This window comes from Asterias amurensis, chromosome 14 (genome assembly GCF_032118995.1).
Source record: "Asterias amurensis chromosome 14, ASM3211899v1".
In the NCBI taxonomy this organism is placed as follows: Eukaryota; Metazoa; Echinodermata; class Asteroidea; order Forcipulatida; family Asteriidae; genus Asterias; species Asterias amurensis.
This window is the reverse complement of record NC_092661.1, coordinates 4,522,543-4,550,240: the sequence shown is the minus strand read 5'-3', so window position 1 is coordinate 4,550,240 and position 27,698 is coordinate 4,522,543. Positions and strand designations below refer to the sequence as shown.

At 38.3% G+C, this 27,698-nt stretch overlaps 1 protein-coding gene across 2 annotated transcripts in view; it reads right to left on the bottom strand.

Moving 5' to 3' along the window:
• The window catches only part of LOC139946718 (RING finger protein 17-like), a 227,792-nt gene that overhangs the window by 48,983 nt on the left and 151,111 nt on the right, over window positions 1-27,698 (bottom strand). For both annotated transcript variants that reach the window (XM_071944371.1, XM_071944372.1), the window contains exon 34: window positions 26,888-27,077. In XM_071944371.1, the coding sequence (XP_071800472.1) occupies window positions 26,888-27,077 (190 nt within the window). The remainder of the gene's footprint in view (window positions 1-26,887; window positions 27,078-27,698) is intronic.

Genomic DNA, 27,698 nt, shown 5'->3' with positions numbered 1-27,698 from the left:
TTCATAATGGGAATTGTTCATCAGCTGCTTGTCTGGTGGTAACAACCGAACGCACTCTTAATCGGCACAGTGGAAGAGTACAAAGGAGGTCTTTAGTCCGTGTGACAATGCTATTGTGTTTATTGTCCTGATGATGGTGCTTTCCCGATCGTATGAGTTTAAACAACTATGAGTTTGTCCAAAATGGAGGCGATCGAATTCTTTGCGAGAGTTCGTGAAATCTGCAAATTTTTATTATTGGCAAAATGTTCAAGAACACCGCGATAAACTTGTTCTTGATGTTGGCGAAAATGTTCAACAGTTCCGATCGTGAAGAAAAAACATCCGGCACTCAGGGGCGTTGAAGAGGCTGGATAAGGTTGCTCAATCACGGGTGATCCAAGTCCGATGGTAAGGATACGGCGGTCCAAAATTCTTCACGTCTGGAGTGTTGAGGGTCTCTCCGATCCGCGGGGCAGGGTTCAGGGGGGAAGGCCGCTCTGCCCGCTGGAACCCGGCTGTCCTGGCTGGGGATGCCTTCAACGTCTTGATGGGGTAATCTGTACCGGTCACAAGATTGACGGGTATAATGTACTCTGACGATCAAGTGATGCTTGATGCCGTCGTCGATATGCCCGTACCCGGATTCTCCACCAAATGTGACCCTTGGAATAAGTACGGGCATGAAACGGCAAGTCTGATCATATAGTAGCTCTTTAGTTTTATTGAGATCTGTAAACGGTGAATCTGTTGGGTGAAGACACGCAAAGACGTCAGTTAAGGTCTTCGGCCCAAAACAGAATGCTCATACAAAATATACAATAATAATTACATAAACTAAACTTTAAAAGAATAAACAATGAAACGATAAAACAATACTCGCGGTTCGCGCCAAAATTAAGGACGCGACCGCCATCTTGGATTTAAGGCAAATTAACGGTGAAATGCAATATAAACAGGTTATTTCCAATCCCAGAAGCAATGATAAAATAAACTAAAGGATCTCCAAAATGTTACATTCAGTAACACTGCTAAGATTATTAGGAAAGGCTCTAGAGGTAATAAATATATCTAAACACCGCAAATCAATAAATAGCTAGCGTGATGTTGCAAAAGCAACCAGATATCCACTAAAGTCAACAACATTCTATAAACAAATTGAGACTTGAGGATAGTGCTTATTACATACTATTTAATCTAAGTAGTAATTAGGAAAACATTTAAATGCAAAATATAACAAGATCTTTACCTGTTGGGTGAAGACACGCAAAGACGTCAGTTAAGGTCTTCGGCCCAAAACAGAATGCTCTTGAACCGGAAAGCAGCCCGCAGAGGGCGCTAGCCATGCAAGTAAAGCAAATGATTACGTAACATAAAAATAAACGTGGGGGGGGGGTCGCATCGCACCCGTGACATTGATGTACCATCCCTTCTCGACACTTAGAGGATTGGAATAAATGTACTCTCCCAATAACCAAAGATGTACCAATCTCTTTATGATAGTTTCTAGAAAGCTAGAGGATTGGAATAAATGTACTCTTCCAATAACCAATGATGAACATGTACCATCCCTTTATGATGTTTCTTGAAAACTAGAGGATCGGAATAACTGTACTCTTCCAATAACGAATGATGTACCATCCCTTCATGATATGTTTCTCGACACTTCGAGGATTGGAATAAATGTACTCTTCCAATAACCAATGATGTACCATCCCTTTATGATGTTTCTAGAAAACTAGAGGATTGGAACAAATGTACTCTTCCAATACCCAACGATGTACATGTACCATCCCTTTATGATATGTTTCTCGACACTTAGAGGATTGGAATAAATGTACTCTCCCAATAACCAAAGATGTACCAATCTCTTTATGATATTTTCTAGAAAGCTAGAGGATTGGAATAAATGTACTCTTCCAATAACCAATGATGTACATGTACCATCCCTTTATGATATGTTTCTCGACACTTAGAGGATTGGAATAAATGTACTCTTCCATAACCAAAGATGTACCAATCTCTTTATGATATTTTCTAGAAAGCTAGAGGATTGGAATAAATGTACTCTTCCAATAACCAATGATGTACATGTACCATCCCTTTATGATATGTTTTTCGACACTTAGAGGATTGGAATAAATGTACCCTTCCATTAACCAATGATGTACATGTACCATCCCTTTATGATATGTTTCTCGACACTTAGAAGATTGAAATAAATGTACTCTTCCAATAACCAAAGATGTACCAATCTCTTTATGATAGTTTCTAGAAAACTAGAGGATAGGAATAACTGTACTCTTCCAATAACCAATGATGTACCATCCCTTTATGATAATTCTTGAAAACTAGAGGATTAGAATAAATGTACTCTTCCAATAACCAATGATGTAGATGTACCATCCCTTCTCGACACTTAGAGGATTGGAATAAATGTACTCTCCCAATAACCAAAGATGTACCAATCTCTTTATGATAGTTTCTAGAAAGCTAGAGGATTGGAATAAATGTACTCTTCCAATAACCAATGATGAACATGTACCATCCCTTTATGATGTTTCTTGAAAACTAGAGGATCGGAATAACTGTACTCTTCCAATAACGAATGATGTACCATCCCTTCATGATATGTTTCTCGACACTTCGAGGATTGGAATAAATGTACTCTTCCAATAACCAATGATGTACCATCCCTTTATGATGTTTCTAGAAAACTAGAGGATTGGAACAAATGTACTCTTCCAATAACCAACGATGTACATGTACCATCCCTTTATGATATGTTTCTCGACACTTAGAGGATTGGAATAAATGTACTCTCCCAATAACCAAAGATGTACCAATCTCTTTATGATATTTTCTAGAAAGCTAGAGGATTGGAATAAATGTACTCTTCCAATAACCAATGATGTACATGTACCATCCCTTTATGATATGTTTCTCGACACTTAGAGGATTGGAATAAATGTACTCTTCCAATAACCAATGATGTACCATCTCTTTATGATATGTTTCTTGAACTCTAGAGGATTTGAATAAATGTACTCTTCCAATAACCCTTTATGTGTTGTTCCATCAAACCTTCATGTTCTGCTTCTTGAAACTTAAAGATTTGAATAAAAGTCTCTTTCAATTACCAAGGCTGTAAAGACCTTTATGATAAATGTCTTGAAAACTAGGAGATTGCAATAAATGTTTTCTTCCAAAAGCCAATGATGAATCATCAATACCAAATGGTTCTTCAAACTACATAAATGATTTAAACACATGTGCCGTAACTTTTGATTCATTTCACATAAACCAGACTATTCGAATTAGCAAGCCCTTGAAACTTAACTACCTCCAGATAAAATCTACCTGGAGGTGACAATGAATAACACCTGAGCAAGATAATGGAATAATCCGTCACTCACTCCATAAGACGCCATAAAACATAAACAACCTGGAGTCAATTGTATATGAAGAATTAGGACTCGTTAAGAGTTGGACTTGTTCACAGTTACTTGGCGTTCACAGTTCGTTATTCACAGAGGGAATGTTGTTGGATGTGTGTAAGTCATTAAGTAATCTTATCAATTATTCAGAATTTAGGTTTGTGTCCTTCAGACAATGTCAGACGGGTCACTCACCCAAGGTGCACTTGATTTATTTTCTTAAAAAAGAAAAAAAGAAAAAGAAAAGAAGTGGGTCTCACAATGGACAATCAAGAGCAAGTTTGAGTGCGCACAAGTTTGAGTGCGCACACCAGCACGGTACATGCGCAGGAATGCACTCACTCAAACATCCCGTTAGGAAGGGCACGGGAACATGCCGAAATTCCCCGATAACCTGTAAAATACCCTTGACGTAAACGCAAAACTCACTGCTTCCGCAGAGCCATGAAATTGGGCCCTAATTGTGTGTGGTTTCCTCAGTTACGGTTTTACGTTCACACTCAAAAGTGAACACTATCAACATCTCATTTATACTTGTATCTCTTTTGAAGGGTGGGGGGGGGGGGGTTGCAAGGTTTCATAAAATGTCCATTTCATTTTTATTTTATTTTTTCATTTAATTTTTTTCATTTCCTTTAATTTAGTTTCAATTCATTTCATTTCAATTCATTTAATCAATTATTGTCATGCTTGTTGTTAACCCAAGGGCAAGGACTCTCACAAAAGCGAATCCAAAGGAGAGATGGCGAGGAACGAAGTTTCAGTTTTAGATGTGGGAAGAAAATCCCAGAGATTTATTCCAAGGAGAACCCATGCAGTCAGGTAGGTAGATACTGGAAACCCTATCCACACACGTACACAATGTAGTGCCCTGGTGGGGTTTGAACCAGGGTCCCAGAGATAGAAGGTGAGGAAAGACCCTGACCATACCAAATAATGATAATAGTTACAATACAACTAGTTCCACGAGTCTACAGTCCAGTTCCAAAACTACTTACTGGAAAATTAAAGGAACACGTTGCCTTGGATCGGTCGAGTTGGTCTTTGAAAAGCGTTCTGTAACCGTTTGTTGTAAAATGTATATGGTTAGAAAGATATTGTAAAAGTAGAATACAATGATCTACACAAATATGCCTCGAAACTGCGTGGTTTTCTTTTTACCCTGTCGACTAACACGGTCGGCCATTTATGGGAGTCAAAATTTTGACTCCCATAAATGGCCGACCGTGATAGTTCGCAACGTAAAAGGAAAACCGTGCAATTTCGAGTGATACTTGTGTGGATCATTATATTCTACTTTTAAAACATCTTTCTAACCATATGCATTTCATAACAAACGGTTTCAAACGCTTTAAATAGACCAACTCGTCCGATCCAAGGCAACGTGTTCCTTTAATGTTTTAGCTGTGCTGAGGTTCCACAGACCCTAGTACTTGGTACCACATACCCTAGTACTTGTAGGCCTATATAGAATGATAAAGTTGTACATATACAAACTTAGAACTAATAGCTGTGCTGTGGGGTACTTGTACTAGTACTTGTATTGATAATATAAAGACTTAGAAGTAATAGCTGATGTAATGTACCAGACCCAAGTACTAATATTGAATGCTTAAGTCCTACAACTGTATAATCATATATATTTTGAGCTAATAGCTGTGCTGTGAGGTGGCAGACCCTGGTACTTGTTTACAGAATGATAAAGTTCTACATATACAAATTTAGAACCAATAGCTGTGTTGAAGTGCCAGACCCTCATCTGTGTACTCATAAATATATGGAAATGATGGGCTTTTCTGGGCCCAATGTCATAAAGCCGTTAAGCAGAAAAATCTGCTCAGCAAATTTTCATGGCTCAACAAGAAAGGTACCAGCCTCAGCAATAAGAAGCTATTTTTGCTAAGCAAATGTTTTATGCTAAGAAAATGTTTTTGTGCTAAGCTCGATTTTGTGCTTACAGGCTTTATGAAATCGGGCCCCTGTGTCTGGATATGGGCAGTGAATTGTGTCACAACACTACCACATGTGGTGTATAGATCCTTCAAAGTTTGAGTCTCAACTATCACTTTATTAATCTTTGGATTTGTAACATGCTGTAATTACATTGATGTCACTATCAGTATTAATCCCTTAATGTAATAATGCATACATCTGTAAATCCGCTTAGCACAGATTGAAACACACCATGCACATGAAACTAAAAAGTCAGATGGTTAAGTCTTTTTTCTTCTTCTGTTCAATCGACCATGGACAGGGATTTTAATTCTAATGACTAAACGACCTGGAGTGCATGTCACGGTGTCAGTCCAGGAATTTTACATCAACGAAGACGTCTATATGCCCAATTTCATGGCTCTGCTTAGCGGCAAAATCTCTGCTTGCTATCGCTCAATGCGCAAGAGCAAAATTTTTGCGCTAGCTGTGAATGCAAATGCTTAGTTTATAAACCTGTTCAGTAGAAAAAAAATACTGCTTGGCAAATGTCTTTGCTAAGAAAATAAGTTAGTGGGGCGAGAGTTGCAACAATATTAACTTGATTGAAATTTGGCTGGAAACCAGTTCCTGTTTAGCAATATTGTTCTGTGCTTAGCAGGTTTTTATGCTTACAGGCTTTATAAAATTGGGCCCAGTTAGCTTGCTGTTTGAATCTACTACAGTGCAGATTTTTTCAGGGATGTGATAGGCTGTGCGAGCTCGAAAAAACCTGCGAGCATGAAGCCCAATTATTGACATTTGACTTTAGTTTTAATTACATTAAACATGTTAAACTTACACCATTTGAAGATAATGATAGTAGAAAGCGTACCTTAAAATATTAGTTGCTGGGGTGCTGTAGTTATTGAGAAATGAGTAGAACAATGTCATGAAAATACGTTTTTACTTGCTAAAATAATTTTCGTCTCATGATCACTAAGTCAATCACTGCTCTATATACTATAGAGCAGTGTGTTTTGTCATCTATCTTTGTCATCTATCTTTTGGCCAAAGATTGTTTATGAAGACCGATGTTATTATTTTTAAATAATTTTCCTGATCAGTAAAGAACATTGGCTCCGAAGTGTCTTAACTCAAAACAGTGTTTGCACAGGTCAAAGTTTTTGAGTTTTTTCCTTGCAAGAAAATATGGCGCCATCCTAATGAAGACGTCACTGGAAAGTTTTCAAGAAAGGGAAACGAAACCAAGGTATACCCATGTACTCAAGGGGAAAGAAAGTCAACATTTGAAAGAGCATTCTATGGAATAGACCAATCAAGTCGACCTCAAGAAAGTACAATAAAATTCCCTCAAGGCATAAACCCAGAACATATTGCAATGTGATGCAATGTATTTGTCATCATACATTTTATCTGAACGTCTATTTTGTTCAGTAAAATTTGTAAGTTATTATTGCTTTTTAGAATAAAACAAATAATTTTATTTCCAGTTAACAAAGAACTGCAAAGTCCTCTATGAGTTGCCATTACATATTATTTTAATCTGAGAATCATTACTGACAGTAACATTTCTCAGAATGTGTATTCCAATAGCATATCCTGTGTTGACATCACGGCAACTACCTTTTGAAATTTTCACAGCCTAGTTTCTTGGTATACCAGTTATACCTTAGACTTGTGGACAAGTCGTTAATGGTCCCACGCGGTGAGTTGTCAGTGCTCTCGCGTGAACTGCTGGTTGCCGACTTCTATGGGGAGAGCACCGCTGCGACTCGACTATCTCACCACGTGGGACCATGAACGACTTGTCCACAAGTCTAGTTATACCTAAAACTTTCTAGGACCCCTTCAAACTCATTTAAACTGCGGTAAGACAAAGCAGAGGGGAGAAACAACAATATGCAACAGGATAAAACCCAACACAGGGTCCCCAAAGGTGCCAAGACATTCAAGGGGGCGCCAGCCTGTCACAATCTATTCCCAGGGGTGATAGTCATTACAAACAAAAAAGTCTGAAACTTGGATACAAATTAAAAGGTATGTTGAAATGATGGCATTTCAACCGTTTGGTAACCCCTGGGGTTATAGATTCCAAGGAGCTTTTGGGAACAGTAACCAAAGCACTAGAGAAGTAGACCAATGAGCAGGATTTCTTTATTTGTGGATATAAAATATTGTCTGATTTTCTTCACCAGGCCGACATTAAAAGTCTAAATTCAGCCAAAAGTTTGAACAATCTCATCCCTGTCTCTTGACCCAATCAGCATAGATAAGAGAACTCTAGAATGGCAAAGGGCGTGGGTTTCGAACCCCTCCCGAGTGATTTGCCTACGGATTTTGGTTCACAGGAATCAGAAACTTGAGTGTACACCGCCTCACACACATCAGTGTAGAGGTAAAACGTCCTTTGTCTCACAATAAATTTTAACAATTTTTAAACAAAAGGCTTAGTTCAAAAGTTCTTTGGACCGTGGTAAGACAATGCCCAGAGTATTAACAATAGTACGCATAGGTCTAAACCAAAAACACGTTCCCCAAAGGTGCCAAGACAATCAACAGGGCGCCAGCCTGCCAAAATCTATTTATTCCCGTACCCAAATCAGGAGAGATAAGGAAAATCTAGATCGGTAAAGGTTGTAGGTTCGAGCCCCACCTAAGTGATTTGCCTAAGTGGATTTTGGTTCACAGGAATCATCAGGAAAATGAGAGTACACTGCCTCACACACATCAGTGTAGGGGGAAAACATTTTTTATTTCACAATAACTGTTGAATATTTTTTAAAGAAAAGGCTTAGTTCAAAAGTTCTGTAGACTGCAGTAAGTCAAAGCAGAGACGGAAAAACAAAATTGTGCAAAGGTTAAAACCCAAAACAGGGTCCCCAAAGGTGCCAAGACAATCAAGGGGGCGCCAGCTTGCCATAATCTATTCCCGTACCCCCATTAGAATAGATAAGAAAACTCTAGAATGGCAAGGGTCGTGGGTTCGAACCCAATCTGATTTGCCAATGGATTTTGGTTCACAGGACTCAAAAAATGGAGTGTACACCGCCTCACACACACCAATGTAAGATTAAAACCAAATAACATTCTTCATCTCTGATAAAACGTTAAACAATTTTAAGAAAAAGCCTTAGCTCCAAAGTTCTAAAGACTGTGGTAAGACAAAGCCGAGAGTAGAAACAATAGTACGCAAAGGTTAAAACCCAATACAGGTTCCCCAAAGGTGCCAATACATTCAAGGGGGCGCCAGCCTGCCACAATCGACAATGTACTCTCGTATCCAAATCAGCATAGATAAGAAAACATGAAACTAGAGCACTTTGTCAAAACAAGTATAGGCTCCATCGAGATTTGATTGAGCTGTATATAATAACACAACCAGGAAGACACTTGGATTGTGAATCTATCAACTAAAAAAAAAATACTCATCACGATTTGCTTCCGAAGCTCCATCTTTTTCCGGTTTTACAAATCACTCGGGAGTCCAACGTGGTAATGAGTTCATGAAAACTAGTATTGTGCCTAAAGTCAATGGCCCTCTCGGAATAATAGCAAGCTCTGGGAAAGTTGTTGATTTGAAAGAAAATGGCTCTCCGCAGGGGAATGGCAAACAGAAAGCGGCTTTCCGGCCAAAAAAAAGGAAAGAAAGACAAAAAGACAACAGAAAGAAGGGTTCCTCGCCGAGACATGATAGAAAAGTATTCTTTACTTCTGAAAGACTTCTGGAAATTTGATACCTCGGGCAAACAACTCGTCATTTCAAACTGTGAACGGTTTGTTGGATCCTGGATTTGGAGTTGTACAGGAAAATATTTGCATGAAATTGTAAAAAAAAAATAAGATGTTCTGGGAGCAGTTTCAGACAATTGGCAGTCTTTGCAGTAAGAATTTCTTTTTACAATGAACGAATGGAGCTTATTATATTGTCAATATCTTTGTTCAGGGGTGGCAGAGAATACAAATAAAACTACCTTGTGTTCAGACAGCTCAAAGTTAAACTCGGTACGGTATATCTTCCGTTTTAAGAGGTTCCACTGCCCCATGACCCAACAGAACAACATCCGCTACAAGTGTATACAGAAGTTGCTCTATGTCAAAATTAAAGGCATGTTACACAACACATCTTTGGTTACCATTCCTATGAGGACTTATAGAACCGAATATGTTTTTTTTTTGTATTATGTCTACACACCAGTCTGTATTTAGGCCTGAATAGTTTTGGCATTAAAGGCAGTGGACACTATTGGTAATTGTCGAAGACTACTCTTCACAGTTGGTGTATCTCAACATATGCATAAAATAACAAAGCAGTGAAAATTTGAGCTTAATCGGTCGTCGAAGTTGCGAGATAATAATGAAAGAAAAAAAAACCTTGTCACACTCAGTTGTGTGCTTTCAGATGCTTGATTTTGAGACCTCAAATTCTAAATCTGAGGTCTTGAAATCAAATTTGTGGAAAATTACTTCTTTCCCGAAAACTACAATACTTCAGAGGGAGCCGTTTCTCACAATGTTTTACATGTATACTATCAACCTCTCCCATTACTCGCCACCAAGTAAGGTTATATGATAATAATTATTTTGAGTAATTACCAATAGCGTCCACTGCTACAACCCTCGCCGACCGATTTAACTTCTTTGGTTTTAACATGATTCGATAACATTTTAAGAGCGTTCAGACACACGTTATTGAGTTAAAACTGCTGAAAACCGACTTAGCGACTGTGTCTGACTCCCTCAAAAGCACAAAAATACTACAGATCTGATATATATGCCTCATCATCTAATCAGTAGCTTTCAGTTACTATCCCAATTCCAGATAAAAAGTGATTTTGGTGGGACATGGTTTTCAAAAGAGTCAGTTATGATAACACATCTGCTAATCTTCTGCTCCATTTGGAAGTGACCCTCACAAATTCAGGGTTTTCATTCTTTGCGCGAATTTGCACACATTTTTCGGACTGGGTATTCAATTTAAATTCCTTACCAGCACATGGAAGTATATTAATGCAACAAACCGTACCACAGCCAGAGACACATTACAGCTTTTACACAGATTTGAACACAGTCATCGAGGACAATTGGCTTAAATAATACGAGTCAGGATACATATCAGTCTAGTCATTTTGTCAGGCATGACATTCGGACCTTGACAACAAATATAGAAACATTTTATGGAATACACATGGCGTACGCTTCAATAGACTATTCAGGCCTTGTTACATACTGAACAAATTCTGATATTTCCGAGGGCAAATAAATCTTAAAAGGAGAAAAAGTAGGAAGTATATCACATTCTGGTGTAGAGATGGCCATTGGTTATTAATAATGCCAAATTGATTGGAATGACAACATCACATTGAGCAATTTTCAGATTTAATATCTGACCAACATGACAAATTTGAAACAAAGTACTTGGCATTCTTTTTTTGAGCAAAATAAATTGGGGAGGTAGTGCTTTCTGCTCTACCAGCCAGGCTTCGGATTGATGATACCCAAGCCTACATCTACATCCATATAGACTGTAAAGGGGGTAACCCTGTGTTTCAGCCCTAGGTTTAGGTGGCAATGGCCACATCTGTGTCTGGTGACTTGCATATAAAAAAATAAAAAAACACAAGTCAAACTATGGTATAGGTTTTGATACTCTTTTTGCTTATTTATCAACAATTTTGATACTTTTTCTAAGTTGGAATCATAAATAAATGAGATTAGATAACAGATATGTAGAACAAATGTCGTGCCTTGTTTTTAAGATCCATCACCCATCAACTAAGAAGGAACCCTAACACTAAACAAATGTTATTGTCATCCCACTTACCAAAAAAAAAAACACCAACATAATATTACATTTGTAATGAGTAGGGTAGATGGCCTTAGCTTTCGATCCAAACTGTAGGACCTTCTTCAGAGGAATACAAACATATATTTATACAAAACTATTTGCTTCTATTTTAGCTATAAATACATGTAGATGATTTTTTGTCGTGCTTGTTTATAATAATATTTTCAGTTTATATAGTGCTTTTCCACTCCCGAACGGGTGTCTCAAAGCGCTTCTAATTCACTCCTTAAACCATCTCAGCTCCCTGGGGAGTATACAGCCTCGTGCAACAAATGTGCAACTTGGCTAAATCAATCACAAGAACCATCTCTGCCCTCACAGGTCCCAATTAACCCTTGGGTGGAGAGAAGCAATAATAGTTAAGTGTCTTGCTCAGGGACACAAGTGTCACGACTGGGATTCGAACCCACACACTGCTGAACAGAATCAGCAGAGCTTGAATTCGGTGCTCTTAACCGCTCAGCCCAATACCCCTGATAAAATTCTTGTTTGGATAGAAAGCTAAGGCCATCCCCTACCAGTTTTATATCTACATGTAGCAGGGGAGATGGCCTTAGCGCTTGATCCAAACAGGACCCTCGTCAGAGGCATAAAAACAAGAACAAAACAGACATATCCATTTATAGGAAGAAGACAAAAAAGCAAAGAACTATGGAGAGGCACTCAGAAAAAAATATCGGGAAAGTTATACAGTGTAAACAATTAAAGTTACAAAACACATCAAAATGAAGCTCTATAAAAGACACACAAAGACAGACAAAATATAACATTGAGATGCACTCCCATTGTTCAAGAAGCTTAGAGTTGGTCATTTGTTGTGCTGCTTCCTTTGTGTGGAGCGAGTGATTTTTGCGTTAAGTGTGTCAAGCTGAACAGAAATGTAAAGAATGGATTGGAACTAAATTAGTCAAGGTTGAATTGAAGAAAGAAAAAAAGAATGAACGAAATCAAATTCAAACGAAATGACTGCCATCAAGCATGCTCCAACAAACATGATGACAAAATTAATTGTTTTTTACATGAATTTGCGATTGAAATAACCATGACATTTAGCAGCGTACAGTAATAATGCACCGGACACTATTGGTAAATGGTTATAAGCATAAAAACGAGTAATTAACGAGTAATTGAGAGCTGTAGATAGTATAAAACATTGTGAGAAACAGCTCCCTCTAAAGTAACATAGTTTTTGAGAAAGAAGTAATTTCTCACTAAAATATTTGAGTTTGATTTTGAGACCTCAAAATCTGTATAGAATTATAACTGCCTCAATCAGTCAATCAATTGGGGAAACATCACAACAACCAGGATTCTTGAATTCAACTAAACTTGGTTTACACCGCAAATAAAAACAACAACTGGACTATACTCTGAAGACTTAACAAGTCAAGGTTTAAGTCAAAGTCAACGATAAAACCAATTTAATATAGTAATATGACAGACTATAAGAAGGATTAGTCCATACTGTCCTAACATCTTACGCATTTCCTCGCCAGCTCAGCGATGTCAAAAACTGTGTCAGTGTGTCTGAACTACAAGCCATATTCCGTCAGAGTTCTAACAACACTTTCATGTCGGACACAATCACGAGTGTTTATTAGATCATCACTTCAGACCTCCTCTATTCACTGATTTTCTGAAACAAGTGCTTGAACAGCTGCCCATGGAGCAGGAGGAGAGAAAGTAAAAGACTTGGGTCGTGTCTTTGGCAGATCATCAGGGACTTAGCCAAATTGAAACATTAATTTCTGTCAATTTGTCTTTGGCATGTTTAGTTTTCTTCCGGATGTGTAAAATCGGGTTCGCTTTGTCGAGGGGATGATGTACTAGACGGTGAATAAACATCTCTGGTCTGTAATGGTGAGGTGACGTGACAGGTGGTGTGTACATATCACTCGTTATTATTTCTCCTGAGACTTCATTTTAGAAATTGTAGCGCCGCAAAAAAAACGGCAAATATGGACAGTAAAGAGGACAACATACTCAATTGAAATGAAACAGTCTTTTATAAATGAGAATATGAAGACATCCTTGAAATGCCTCTCACATCAAATGGTTTGTATTTAACTGAAGGTGTTTGTACAAACACAGTCAAATAAGATTAAACAAGAAAGAAAGTTGTCTGAAAAATGGATGGATATTGCAGAGGGAAAAGGAAGAGAGGTAGACATACATGTAGAACAAGATTGAGAGAAGAAATCAGGGTATTATGCAGGAACAACATGGACCAGAACTGAACTGCTAAAATAGAAGTGAATGGCCTTTACATCAGGTGGGCTACATCGTACACTGGATGAACACAGCCTAAACGAATTAATCACAACTGCGCAAAACCAATGATAGGTTACGTACAATTTAAGCCCTTTTCACACGGCCATAATGTAGCCAGGGTCCCTTGCTACAAAATTTACGAGCGTGGATTGTTTGCTTGTTATCACCGTGTCACTGATTTTGTGAGCTTTCACACTGCAAAGTTAAAAAACTAACAACCCTTGTGCGACATGAGAGTGATTTGACGAATTGGTAATCCTGATCACCTTAGTTGGACAAGATAGCACCCACAATAGCATGAGCTGTATGGGCATTTTCACCTAGGACGTCGTTCAATAAACAAGGATTCCTTTCACACGATGATGTAGCCCACGTCCTTGGTCAAAACTTCCGCTAGTGTCAGATTTTGTCAAAGGTCCGGACCTCCGACAAAATGCAGCAATGTTGGACAAGATTTGACAAGGGACCCTGGACACTCCAAAAATTATTGTCCTTTCACACGAGGTGCATTTTTGTAAAATTTTACAACCATGCTACAATTTAGCAAGAGACCCTTGCTAAATTGCTCTCGTGTGAAAGGGGCTTTAAAGAATCTTGATTCTTCCTGTCCGGCAAAGAATCAAGTTCGATTATCAAGGTTTTCTTTCACATCTTCATAAGTCATACATCACACTGCACCTCAATATCATCTAATAGTAAAAACTCAATTAATCAGCAAATATTTATAAGCAGACTTTCTTTATTCCAACCACAAGTTTACTTAATATACACCTGTACTAGCTATGCCAATATTTAAGTAGTAATTTAGTTGTAATAGTGTTTTCATATTGTTGTATTGTTCTTTGTTTTGTCATTGTATGAGTGAGGTCTCTACTCGACAAGCTGATGCTTCTTGGAGACCTCCATCCTCACACAAATTCATATTGTACTTATGTCTTCCTTAATCATTATAGTATAACGTAATGTAAATTATATCACTTTTCCTTGTGTATGGTAAAAATAAAATAAATTAATGATTGAATGATTGAATAGTAGCTGGACGATCTGGTCTGCTTTCCTGTTTTGACGACACATGGCTGTCTGTACAGTGATCAAGCAACGATTTTGCCGATAAAGCCTTTTCTACTTTGTGCCCTCAACCTTTGGAACAAAATTCCTCTGCAACTCAGAACACTTGACGCAGTTTTGTCATTCGACAAACTAAGGCAGTATCCGAATCGGCAGCTACGGCTGGATGGCCGCGTCGTCATGCCAGTATAGGAATTCCTTTAGCAACACCCCTGGCAATGGTCACAGCCGCAGCTGTAGCCACCAATTAGGACACGGCCTAAGACTCACTTGTTTCCAGTAGCTCAATAAATATCATTATCTTCTTTGTTTTGTTGCTTCACAGCGCCATGATCTAGATAGGGCTTTATAAATCCTGTTATTATTTTTATTATTTATTATTAAAGATTACTTCAAGATTATTTAACCTTTCTCCATCAACCATGCATAATTGTCTTCAGTCAAGAAGCATTTTGTTTCCCAAGAGTCATTGTTAATTTGTTCTGTCAATGAATCTCCATTTGTACACCCATAACGTGTAATAACACAAGCACTTATTTTTATTTAATCAGAAACTCATCACAATTTTTTATTTTTGTGTTTTTATTTGGATAAAAGCCCAGGGGCATGTTGTAAAAGGAATGACTTTGTGAAAAAAAAAAAAAAAAAAAAAAAAATAATAATAATAATAATTAATTGCTCGGGGCGAAAACACAATGCCAATTTATCAAATATTTTTCCCAACAGTTTTTTCTAATGTCTTCTTAAGAAACCTCCAATAAATTCAATCAAGCACATCATTTACCCTCTGTCTAAATGACTTGTTTTAAGAAACACAAGCATTTTACATTTATATATACAAGTCTTTTTATAGAATTTTGAATTGAATTAGTGACAAATTTGTTCATGTAGTAAATATTTAACTAATAATGTACACGTAGTAGTATAAAAAAAGGTCTCAATGCAAACCACTGCTAACTTTTGGGTTGCACATGTATCCATGGTAAATGTATAAACAACATATATAATGTCAGGTTTCATTTTGGCATTTCGCTGCCCAAAATGGATGCAAAAGCTAATTTCTTGGGGAGGGCAGTCCGCGCTGACAACAAGTTGTGTCAATTTATTTGTAAATCATAATTTGTGGAGATCCATCACACTTGCTGTCAGGTAACTAGACGTGCAAAAATGAAAACAAGCTCGTGGTGATGTTGCCAAATTCGAGCACCTGTTGAGATGAAATCGACACCTGTTCCCATGGTTACCTAAACAGTGTATCTAAGGCTGACCTCAGAACGACCTTGCATCAAAAAATATTCGGCGATGGATGATTCTATAAATTGCTTGAAACTTAAAGGAACACGTTGCCTTGGATCGGACGAGTTGGTCAAAACAAAAGCGTTTGTAACCGTTTTTTTATAAAACGCATATGGTTGGAAAGATGTTTTAAAAGTAGAATACAACGATCCACACAAGTTTGCCTCGAAATTGCGTGGTTTTCCTTCTACTGTGCGAACTAACATGGTCGGCCATTTATGGGAGTCAAAAATTTTGACCCCCATAAATGGCCGACGTGTTAGTCGACAAGGTAAAAGGAAAACCACGCAATTTCGAGGTATGTTTGTGTGGATCATTGTATTCTACTTTTACAACATCTTTCTACCCATATGCATTTTATAAAAAACGGTTACAAACGCTTTTCAAAGACCAACTCGACCGATCCAAGGCAACGTGTTCCTTTAACTGAAATTTCATTAGAACTGGTGTAATATGGTGTGAACGAGGCAAGCAAGAAACGAGGTGAGCAGCAGTGTTACAAATTGAATTTTAGCGGCATCTTTATTGCCGAGTCCTGTTTGCTTTGTTTTTTGAAAGGGCAAGGACACCAAGGTGTTTTCTTCTTAGTAAAACATTAGGCGATTGTACATTGCTTCTGGGGCATTACAAGAGCTCCAAGGCAATGACCATGGGAGCAGGGAGGCAACCACCTCTGTGAAGTATCAGCCCTGCCGAAAGAATCGCTCGAAAATAGAGGATTCACATTCCCTCCGACAAAATGAGCCATCGGGAGTCACCTTGGGTCTTGTTGTTGTTGTTGTTGTTGTTTATGACTCAAGAGACCAGCTTAAGATTCTCGAGACAGGGACTTCCTCAGGCACTGGAGTGAAACAAGCTAAACAACAACAACAGAATAATGGAACCACCCCTTGTGGTCAACACAAATTACCCGGAGATGTCACGCATGAGATGTGACCGGAAGAGACAAACAAATTTTTTGTTTTGCCTCGACAAATAAGGCAAAAAAAAAAAAAAACGTTTAGCTTTATTGCCTGCTTCCTTTCTAGAGAGGCCCCCTCCTTGTTTTTTTCTTTTCCTTTTTTTTCTGACACAAAATAAATGTTAACAATCTCAGACAAAACAAATAACTTTTGAAAAATAGCCCAGCCAATGTCTTAAAATAATATGTGTCGGGCGGCCTTTAAAAAAAAGAGAAAACAAAGGAGAAAAAAAAATTGAATAAAAAAGCCTCCTTCTTTTATGGCCTGGAAACAGGTTTTTATTTTGCCTGTGAAGTCTAACAATATCTGGCACTTACTTATGCTCAGAATTTATCATGGGGGTGGCCATAAAAAGGCTTACATGACCCTCTGCCAGAATCACTCAGTACAAATTGAGGGCTCAAGTTATGAAAGAAAAACGGACAATACCCTAGGGCTTGTAGCTCAACATTTCTTTCCGACCAGACCCTCTTTTTTATAAGGCTCAAATCGAAAGGACAAATTTTGAGCCATGGCAACATCCAACACATAACCAGTAAATAGGCTTTCATTTTGTGTAAATATTTAGGTTATGATGCCTTGCTGTCAAATTTATGTAGCAATATTTAATCTTAGAGTTATACTTATCCCTTCCATATGCTGAGTTTAATTCTCACACACTAACTCTGGGGGTGCTGCGTACGCCTTGACTAAAGTCTAGGTGTGTCTCGTCATACATGTATATATGCACGCAACAACAAACCTGTGAAAATTTGAACTCAATTGGTTGTTGATGTTTTGAGATAATAGTGGAAGAAAAAAACACCCTTGTCACACAAAGTTTTGTGCTTTCAGATGCTTGATTTCGGGACCTCAAAATCTAACTCTAAAGGCCTTGAAATCAAATTCATGGCAAATGACTTCTTTCTCAAAAACTATGTTACTTCAGAGGGAGCTGTTTCTCACAATGTTTTATACTATCATCAGCTCCCCATTACTCATTACCAAGTAAATTTTATGCTAACAATTTCTGTTGAGTAATGCCTAATAGTGTCCACTGCCTTTAAATGCAAAAAGTCTGTAAGATAAGATTTATCTCATCTGTCATCGTGCATCAGGAGGGTAACTCAATAGAATTGTTCAGGCATGCAACTGCCCGTTGAAAAAAAAGAGGAAAGTTTTCAAAGGCAAAACCCAAGTGCGGAGCGAGGCAGCGGAAACGCCATGGGACATGATACCCACAATGGTAGCCTAGAAAATGTTGAGGTTTATTGTGCTCTTAGGTGCATTTTTAGCATATACTAGGCTTATTTTACATGATTGTAGTTGTACACTGTTAATGCCAGGCATATATTAGGCTAAAAAACAAAATCCGAAAAATAAAATGCGGAAACGCGGAAGAGTTGCATGCCTGATTGTTATTCAATTGAAAAACACAAGACCACCGGACTTGTTCAGTCATGAGTTAACAGGGCTGACACTACTGACCTCAGGCCTGCTGTCAAGAGAAGAAAACACGAGCCCTGCACGTAATTTCTTACGACCTTCTCCGGGCTGCTCTTTCTTTGCGCTCTACCATTGTACGGCTTCAGTTAGTCGCATTGAGGGCCTTAACCAATTGTGCGTCTTCATCCCCCTTTTGTGTTAGTCCCATTGAGGGCCTTAACCAATTCTGCGTCTTCATCCCCCTTTTGTGTTTGGCCAATTTGCTAAGAGTAGGTGGTCAAATCGGACAGTACAAGGGCGTCAGGAATGACCATTGATATAATTTGGATACTTGGTAGGGATGATTAATCTTTTGATCAGCAAAGGGTACATGAGAAGATCTCGGGTCTTTTTGCAGCCCTTTGTCAGTTTATACAGATAAGATGAACAGTTGTATTGAGACCGGTCTAGTTTTCAACTCACATCATAAAGGAATGTTTTTTTTCAAAGAGTGTTTTTGGTTCCGAAACCCGGGAACGATTATTTTTCTTAGAAATTTAGCCATATACTTTGCTGGGACAATTTTGGTTTTCGAACTTTTTGTTTGGGGGATAAAAACGAGACACACACACAGTGCTTTTCGGTTGGAAAACTTGAGAAGTGCAGGATGACCAATACATCAAGTCTCTGTGCACCACTGGTACCTTTTATGTCACGTACAAATTAATCAAGTAATACATGTAATGCTCTGAAGCAAAAACAATCAAAGTAAAAATCCACCACTCTACATATTCATTCCAATTATCTAGTTTTCAACGAACGTATCATAAAGGGATGGTTCATCATCAGCTGTTGGAATGTTCGTTCCAATCAATGAGTTCTCAACAACATTTAAAAAGGATTAGTATTCATTCCAAAATTGTAGTTTTCAAGAAATATCATTATAAAGGGGTGGTACACCTTTGGTTTTTGGAAGTACATTAATTCCAATCCCTTAGTTATTTAAGAAAAAAAAAAAAATACCCATTATTAAAGATGCTATGTCAGATTTTTTGCCCCAATCTTTAAAAAATAGATTTTTTTGAGTGAATGGTATTTCAAAGAGTATCACCCGCTCTAACGAAAACAAGTTTAACTTTTACTTGTAATGGTCAGGAACCATGACAAAAATTTAAAACGTTTCAAGCACTTTATTTCACTGCTACTAATAGTTAGCGGACTTTTTCGAGCAATGGCTCAAATGAAAGCTTGTAACTTTCTTGACCCCCATCAAAATACCTATTGAATTTTAAATCAAAATGTTGGGGTCAAATCGGCCAAAAATCTGACATAGCATCTTTAAGTTATTGCAAGACAACATTCATTCCAATTCTCCAGTTTTCAAGAAACAAGGTACGTTGTGTGTATCATGGTACAATCACTGGTTTCAATGAAGAGTTTTCAATCCTTTTGTTCTCAAATTACATGTCATATATGGATGGTATGTACACTGCTGGTTTTTGGAAGAGTACAGTCATTCCAATTCCCTAGTTTTCAAGAAGCATCATGAAGGGATGGTATAATCATTAGTAATAGGAAGAGTACATTCATTCCAACATTCTAATATATATAAAAAAAAATACCATAAAAGTATGGTACATCATTGGTTAATGGAAGAATACATTGATACAAGTTTTTTTTTCAGATAATTTTTAATCATTGATTGTTGTGTTCAAATTCTGCATTTATTACATGTTTACTGTATTTTCTCTTGGGTGTTTCATATATGGATTTTAATATGTTTTCTTTTAATTGTTCAGCACCCAGGAGCATGTTTAAATTTCCATTATTATACATGTAGCTCTCCAGGGCCCAATTTCACAGAGCTGCTAAGCACACAAATTTGCTTAGCATGAAATTTCTGCCTCGATAAAAACAGGATGACCAACAAAATTTCCACATGATTTTCAGGATTCAGCAAACATCAGCTGACTACCAGTAACAAGCAATACGCAACAACTGGAAATGTTGTTGGTAATCCTGTTTATATCAAGGAAGAAATTTCATGCTAAGCAAATTTTTGTGCTTAGCAGCTCTATGAAATTGGGCCCTGAAGTTAATCAAGGCATATACATTGTACTCATCTTAATACCGGGATATAAACATTTTGAAAAAAAAAAACCACTCCAAGTTATATCAAGTCAAATTAAACAAATAGGACCAAGTATCTTTTTAAACAGGGTCAAAATTAGTACCAGACTTGCATTTATCTGTTAGTAGCTAAATGATAATGTGACCAGGCTTTCACTTTTTAAGGCAGACATGAACAAGCTATAGAACGCACACTGGGAAGGCAAATATCATTCTAGACTCAAGTATTTCCTTAAAATAAAATAATGCACTTTCCTTTGTATGTTTTTCACCCGGGGGATTATTGGTTGTTTTTTTTTTAAAAGGAAGAAAAGAAGCACCGGGCATAAATCAATAAAAAAAAAAAGAGGAATTTGTTAACCAACGAAAGTAAATAGAGAAGGGAAGGAGAAGATCAATCTGAGAACAGCCCTGAAATGTTTTCGCTACTAAGCGAGAAAATCCCGAAGGGTGTATAATCCATTACAGATCATGCTAGAACTGTTGTACTCCGAGGGGGGGGGGGGGAGTCGGGGCTAGAATTTGTTTCTGTAAAGACAGAGTGCATCAACGATGTTAAAGGCAGTGGACACTATTGGTAATTGTCAAAGACTAGCCTTCACAGTTGGTGTATCTCAAAATTTAAGCATAAAATAATAGACCTGTGAAAATTTGAGCTCAATCGGTCATCGAACTTGCGGGTAAATAATGAGAGAAAAAAACACCCTTGTCACACGAAGTTGTGTGCGTTTAGGTAGTTGATTTCGAGACCTCAAGTTCTAAATCTGAGGTCTCGAAATCAAATTCGTGGAAAATTACTTCTTTCCCGAAAACAATGGCACTTCAGAGGGAGCCGTTTCTCACAATGTTTTATACTATCAGCCTCTCCCCATTACTCGTCACCAAGAAAGGTTTTATCCCAATAATTATTTTGAGATTACCAATAGTGTCCACTGCCTTTAAGAGACAAAATTCATTCATTCCAGTCTGCTTGTTATCATAATATATCTTGGCATATCTCCTACATACATGTAACCAGGGTAACTTTACTACATCCAGGATTTAAACCAGCTACTGTTTCTACAAGACAGACACAACTAGAAGTAACTTTCCACTAAAATTTCATCTTGAGACCTCATAATTAGATTTATGAGGTCCCGAACTCAAGCATCTGAAAACATACAACTTCTTGTGACAAAAGGGTGTTTTTTCTTCCGTTATTATCTCGCAATTTCGACGATCAATTGAGTTCAATATTTCACAGGTTTGTTATTTTGTGCATATGTTGATATACACCAAGTGAGAAGACTGGTCTTCTACAAAAACCAATAGTGTGTAGGGGTCGATTTCACAAAGAGTTAGGACTCGTCTTATCTCGAGTTAGGACGAGTAACTCGTCCTAACTTAGGATTAATCTTAAGGTCTGCATGCTACAGTGCAGGGTTGGGACTCGTCCTAAATCCTAAGATTAGTCTTAAGTCAGGAAGAGTTTTGTGAAATTGACGGTAGTGTCTTTGAAAAAGTTTTTATTGTTATAATTTGGTCTGGAGATTAAACAAATAAAAATCAAACTAAAACTAAACTAGTCTCCTTAGATCACGGGCCAGCAGTATTCCCCTTTGATGTGTTTGAACTATCTGAAGAAACTACATACCAATCAAAAAGGGATCAATTACAAACAGAAATCAGGGGTGTGTACAGACATTGTTACTTGCCTAATAATTTATGGATCCAAAAACTTGTTTTCCCCCAAATTCAAGTTTTTCATAAACATTACCCTTGTCACAGTTTCTACGAGTATTCCCCAAGCAGTTCCAGTGTAATCTGAAATGTCAGTTTTGATTCCCCTTTGTAAAAGCCATCCACCAGCCATGCACCAGACCGGTAGTTCCCCAGAGGTCATTTGTATTAGAGTCTAGTATCCTATCCTATCGATTCTAAAAATCGAAAGGACAATTCCATGGCAAATGGTTTTTATATCATATTGAATTTATCACTCATTTCTTGATTGAGTCGGAGTGCTTTGTATTATCTTGTTTTATATATTCCAGGGAAAGAAATTGTTCAAATGAATGGCTTTTTAAGTATTTTTTTGTCAGGCGACTTTAGATGGGGGGGGGGGTGTATGATTGATAATTCTGCATATGATGTGAATAAACCCTGTTGAACTTTAAAAATCATCAAGGAGTGTCTTAAGAAACTCTTTCAAAGGTTCTCTTGTGTCGGCTCAAACCGCCATTAAAATCATTAAGAAGACGGAAGAAGAAAAAAAAGGTTAAACAATCCCGAACGAAACAAAGTAAACAAAGCTGAGATTTTGTTTTCAAGCTGAGTGGATTCAATTCAACTCTCGAGGCTTTCTCAACCCACACAACGAGACAAAAATGGATTCTGCATTAATTTTCGAGATAAACATGTTTGTCTCTTTTGACTGAATAAACAAATTATTAAAAAAAAAATGTTATTAAAAGATAGGAAGCCGGAAGCATCAAGTGAATTTTTTTAATTGCAATCTCAAAGGAAGCTTACAAGAGGAAAGAGTGTATCTTTACTTCATGTCATTGACATCTTGGATAACTTAAAGAAAGGTCACAGGGGACTGTCTAAAAATGGAAGCATTGTCAAAAGAACCTCAAGTTTTTCGTTTGATTCCACCGACATAAACAACACCCCCCCCCCTTGGAAAAAAAAAGAACAAAGAAGGATAGCAGAAAAAAAGTTTTTATAAACAAACTTGCTAAGACGCCATATTACGCAAACAAGAAATGTATAGCAGAGGACTCAAACTGCCCCAAAATGAGTTCGAGACCCATCCAAGTACATACATTGTACAGTAATATGCATGGAAATTGAGTGCCCTGCCCCCGATTTCACGAAACTCATCGCAAGTTGCGACGCATCGTAGGGTTTGCGATGCGTCGCAGACCTATAAGACACTACGCGGCTGCGACGAGTTTGCAACTTACGACGTGTAACCGGTCGCAACTCGCCCTTGCGACGCGTCGCAGCGCTTGGTGAAATCGGGGGCAGTGCCTTTTAGGCAATTCTACACACAATTTAGTTTATTTAAGGTTGAACAAGAAAATAAAAATAGAGCGGGATTTGAACCTGCAACTTTCAGTGCTATTGACCCCTACTCAGGGTCATTGTTCCCGTCCCTACCACAAACCACCTACATGTACAATGTACATTGTAGTGGACACCGTGTGCCGGGACTCTGGCCTGAGACGGGAGGAGCTGCGAACAGCAATGGAGGACCAACGTGTTTGGAGGGCCATCATCCGATGCTACCGCATCGACTGAATGAATACAGCGTACATATCCCAGTAGCTAGATCAAGGTACTTTACAACACTATTATCCCTTTCCATCGGGCATTAGGACCATTCAAATAGTCTCAACTCCCTAGGGAGCTTACAACCCCAGGATGCTTAACCAGTTAAATCAGGATAGCATTTGGTTCGATTGGCTTTGTCGTACCAGCGTTTCTTTATGCTAACATTACTCTCAAAATAAAAATGATGCCGGCAATCTCGCAAGGGTGGCAGGAATAAAAGTAGAGCAGGGGTCGAAATTGCCACTAGCCCGCTAGCCCGGGACTACCAGATTTACAGCCGGGCTACTCATTTTTCCAGTTTGATAGCCCGACGGGCTAGTGGAAAAATAATGCAAAAATCATCATCACAAACAATAAAGAACTATGTTATTGGTGTATTGTAAAGTTTGAGCCGTGACGCGAGACATAATGTGTCTTTCGGGCTACCAAAATCTAATCAGGGCTACTAAAAATTATTGGTCACTAGCCCTGCTGACTACCATGGAAATACACTTAATTTCGACCCCTGTAGAGATCCCTTACCCTAGGAGCTCACACTCATAATACATTACATTGTGTAGCCTAATTTTTTTCTGGTTTACATGTACATGTACATGTACATGTACATGTAAATGTAGGTGCTACGACGCATACAGCAGCCACAGCCAGGAACATAGGGGCGAACTCATTCTCTTTTCGATAAGTGCACTGGGTTCTTTTAAATGAGTAACACAACACATGTCACTGCGACCAACAGCTTTACGTTCCATCCGAAGGGCAAAGCAATGCTCTGCTTATGGACATAAGTCTCACAACTGGGGGATTCGAACCAACACTCTGCTGATCAGAAACACCAGAGTTTGAATTTGGTGCTCTTAAAGGAACACATTGCCTTGGATCGGTCGAGTTGGTCTTTGAAAAGCGTTCTGTAACCGTTTGTTATAAAATGCATATGGTTAGAAAGATATTGTAAAAGTAGAATACAATGATCTACACAAATATGCCTCGAAATTGCGTGGATTTCTTTTTACCTCGTCGACTAACACGGTCGGCCATTTATGGGAGTCAAAATTTTGACTCCCATAAATGGCCGACCGTGATAGTTCGCGACGTAAAAGGAAAACCGTGCAATTTTGAGTGATACTTGTGTGGATCAGTATATTCTACTTTTAAAACATCTTTCTAACCATATGCATTTCATAACAAACGGTTTCAAACGCTTTTAATAGACCAACTCGTCCGATCCAAGGCAACGTGTTCCTTTAACCGCTCGGCCACGACACTTCCATCATTATGCCCAGCACCGATGTAAAAAAACCAACCAAACCCTTGAACCTCAAGTGGTCTGTAAAGCCATCGAATTAACATCTCGACAATATTCAGAATACAATTATTGGCATGTCAACAAAGCATACAATGCAAATATTGATCGCAGTCAAACAGAAAACCGCTTATTGCTGTAACTGTAGTGACTCTGTCAACAACGACTGATGACAAGTTTAATTTGCCTCTTAAGTCTCTAACGACCTTGTAAGAATAGCATGCAAAGTACACGTAATTGGCATGGACTTTAAGATCTGCAGGAGCAGAGGCTATCTTAGGGTCTCAAAATCTCTAGGGAAGTAATTTTGAAAGAACATCACAATTTTTAAAGGGCACTGTCATTTTGAAAGGGCACCAACATCATGGCCAGGTAAGTTCCGACTTAAAGTAATGTCAAGTCTTTGGCTCTATTAAAACATTTTTTTTGAACACTTTCCCTATCATGAAGCGACTTTACTTGACTGCACTCATACCTCTCTTCCTTAGTACCAACCAACGAAGGGGACTTTAGTTGACTGCACTTTAACCACCTCCCTCTTCCTTACTATAAGTCTACAGCCGTCGATAACACCAAATTCCTCCTAACTTAGGATTAATCTTTAGGACTTAGCATACACGTTAGACACATTGAACCCATCCTAAGTTAACCCAACGGTTCTTTTCAGAACCACCCCCAACTCATTTAGAGATTGTTATTACATGGTGTTATCGCAAACTCTTCTATATCTTATCTCCACCATGCAAAGTTTCAAATCCTACTTAAGTTAGGATGAGTTACTCGTCAAAACTCGAGAAATCGTTTTCGTTTCGTGAAATCAGCTGCTGCACTCATACATAGTACACCCTCTTCCTTACCGTATTATAGATGAATTCGCGCATTATAGTCATGAGTTATTTGACTCCTACATGTACACTGAACTGCCAAGGCTTCGATTCGGTCAGTACAAGCATATAGCTCACCTGAGAACGCTCACACTGATACAACTGCATACACAGCTCGGGCTCAGACGAGTCGCGACACAACAAAAAACATAAAAATTACCAGTCAATAAAAATATTTTCAACCCGTCCCAAAATCCTCCAAAGCCTTGATCAAGCCTAGAGTGGAATGAACTCTCTGCAAATCTGACAGCTGGTCTGATGTCTATGTTTGAACATTTCCTTGAAGACAATTATTTTTTACAAAACCTGACAACTGTCTGCCACTGTATTTATATTTTGATTACTTCTTATGTCAACGTCTATGAAAATGCTGTTCTATTGTTGTAAGATAAATCACCCGAGTCGACAGAGAATGTGCCGCGAGAGTTTCCTTCTAGTGACACTTCCATCCATGCAATATTTTGCAACACAGTCTTCTTGTGCAACAAAAATAAACAATGAATTAAATTGATTGCTGAAGGCAAACTGGACAATAACACATAATAAAAAATAAAAAAACAATAATATGAGTGACGTACATGTTCTGTAGACTTCCCTGTTGTTAATGTGTTTTAATGCGAGAAAAAAAAAAAAAAGGGAAAAAAAGAAGAAGAAGTAAACAACAAATTGAAACGATTTAATGAAAACTCATGAGAAACGGGGAGAAATGAAGGGTACATCTCTGATGACGAAACCAAATTGCCAAAGTTGCACACCATCCCAATCTATGCCCTGGGCCCATATTCATAGAGCTGCTTAAAGCAAAAATATTGTTTATGACTTTCTGCTCAGCCGGATACCAGTTGCAAATTGTACATGTAACATGTAATTTTGGCTGGTTACCTTGTTCTGGTAAGCATGTTTTTGTTGTGCTTAGCTACTTTCTTTCCTCTTAAGTAGCTCTATGAAATTGGGCCCAGCACTTCAGGAGCAGAAATATCCTCATCAATCAAATTCTTTGCAAACATTTTGAAGTTAGGTGACTTCAAAATCAATCGGTATCAAAAAATAAGATGTTTTACCTGCACTGAAGCAATCAATTTCTTATTGGACACCAGCTCGAGCATCTTATCAACCGAAGTACCCGGCCAATCAGAATCAGGCAGTGTGGCGCCCTCATTGGCCGACGGAGGCGGCGGCTTTAGACCAATCAGCTTACACTGTCTGGCTTGCATCGGTAGATTGGTGAACTTCAGAGGAATCTGTCGCAACCTGCGAAGCAAAAAAAAGTTGGTCAATCAAAAAGGGTTGCAAAATTAATGCGGGGCAGAGAACAACTCATCAGAACGAAGAACTTAATGGGATATTGACTCGGAAGACACGAACCTCCGTGAAATGACTTTGAGTCACCTACTTTTTTGTCAAGTCGGATTTCCCTGAGGTCCGCCCACTCCTACCTAGATCCACCCACTCCTACCCACATGCACCCAATCCAGAAAAACAATCTCAACCTCAAAGGATTGGGGTTGTCATTTTCCCCCCGAGGTCCTCCAACTTACATCCGTCCAATCCTTTTTAACTTTAAAAAGTCACTTTTAATGACCGCTCTACATTGTCTGAACTTAAAGGCACTGGACTCGTTTGGTAATTGTCAAAGACCAGTCACTTATGTACAATGTATCCCAACATGTATAAAATAACAAATCTGTGAAAAATAGGACTCAATTTGTGACCAAAGTTGCAAGAGAAAACAAAACACCCTTGTTGCACATATCAGTGTGCTTTCAGATGCATAATAAAAGGCTTCAGGCTTGAAGCTTTTATTATTTGAGTGAAAAAATTACCTCTTTCTCAAAACCAATGTCACTTTAGAGGGAGGCGTTTCTCACAATG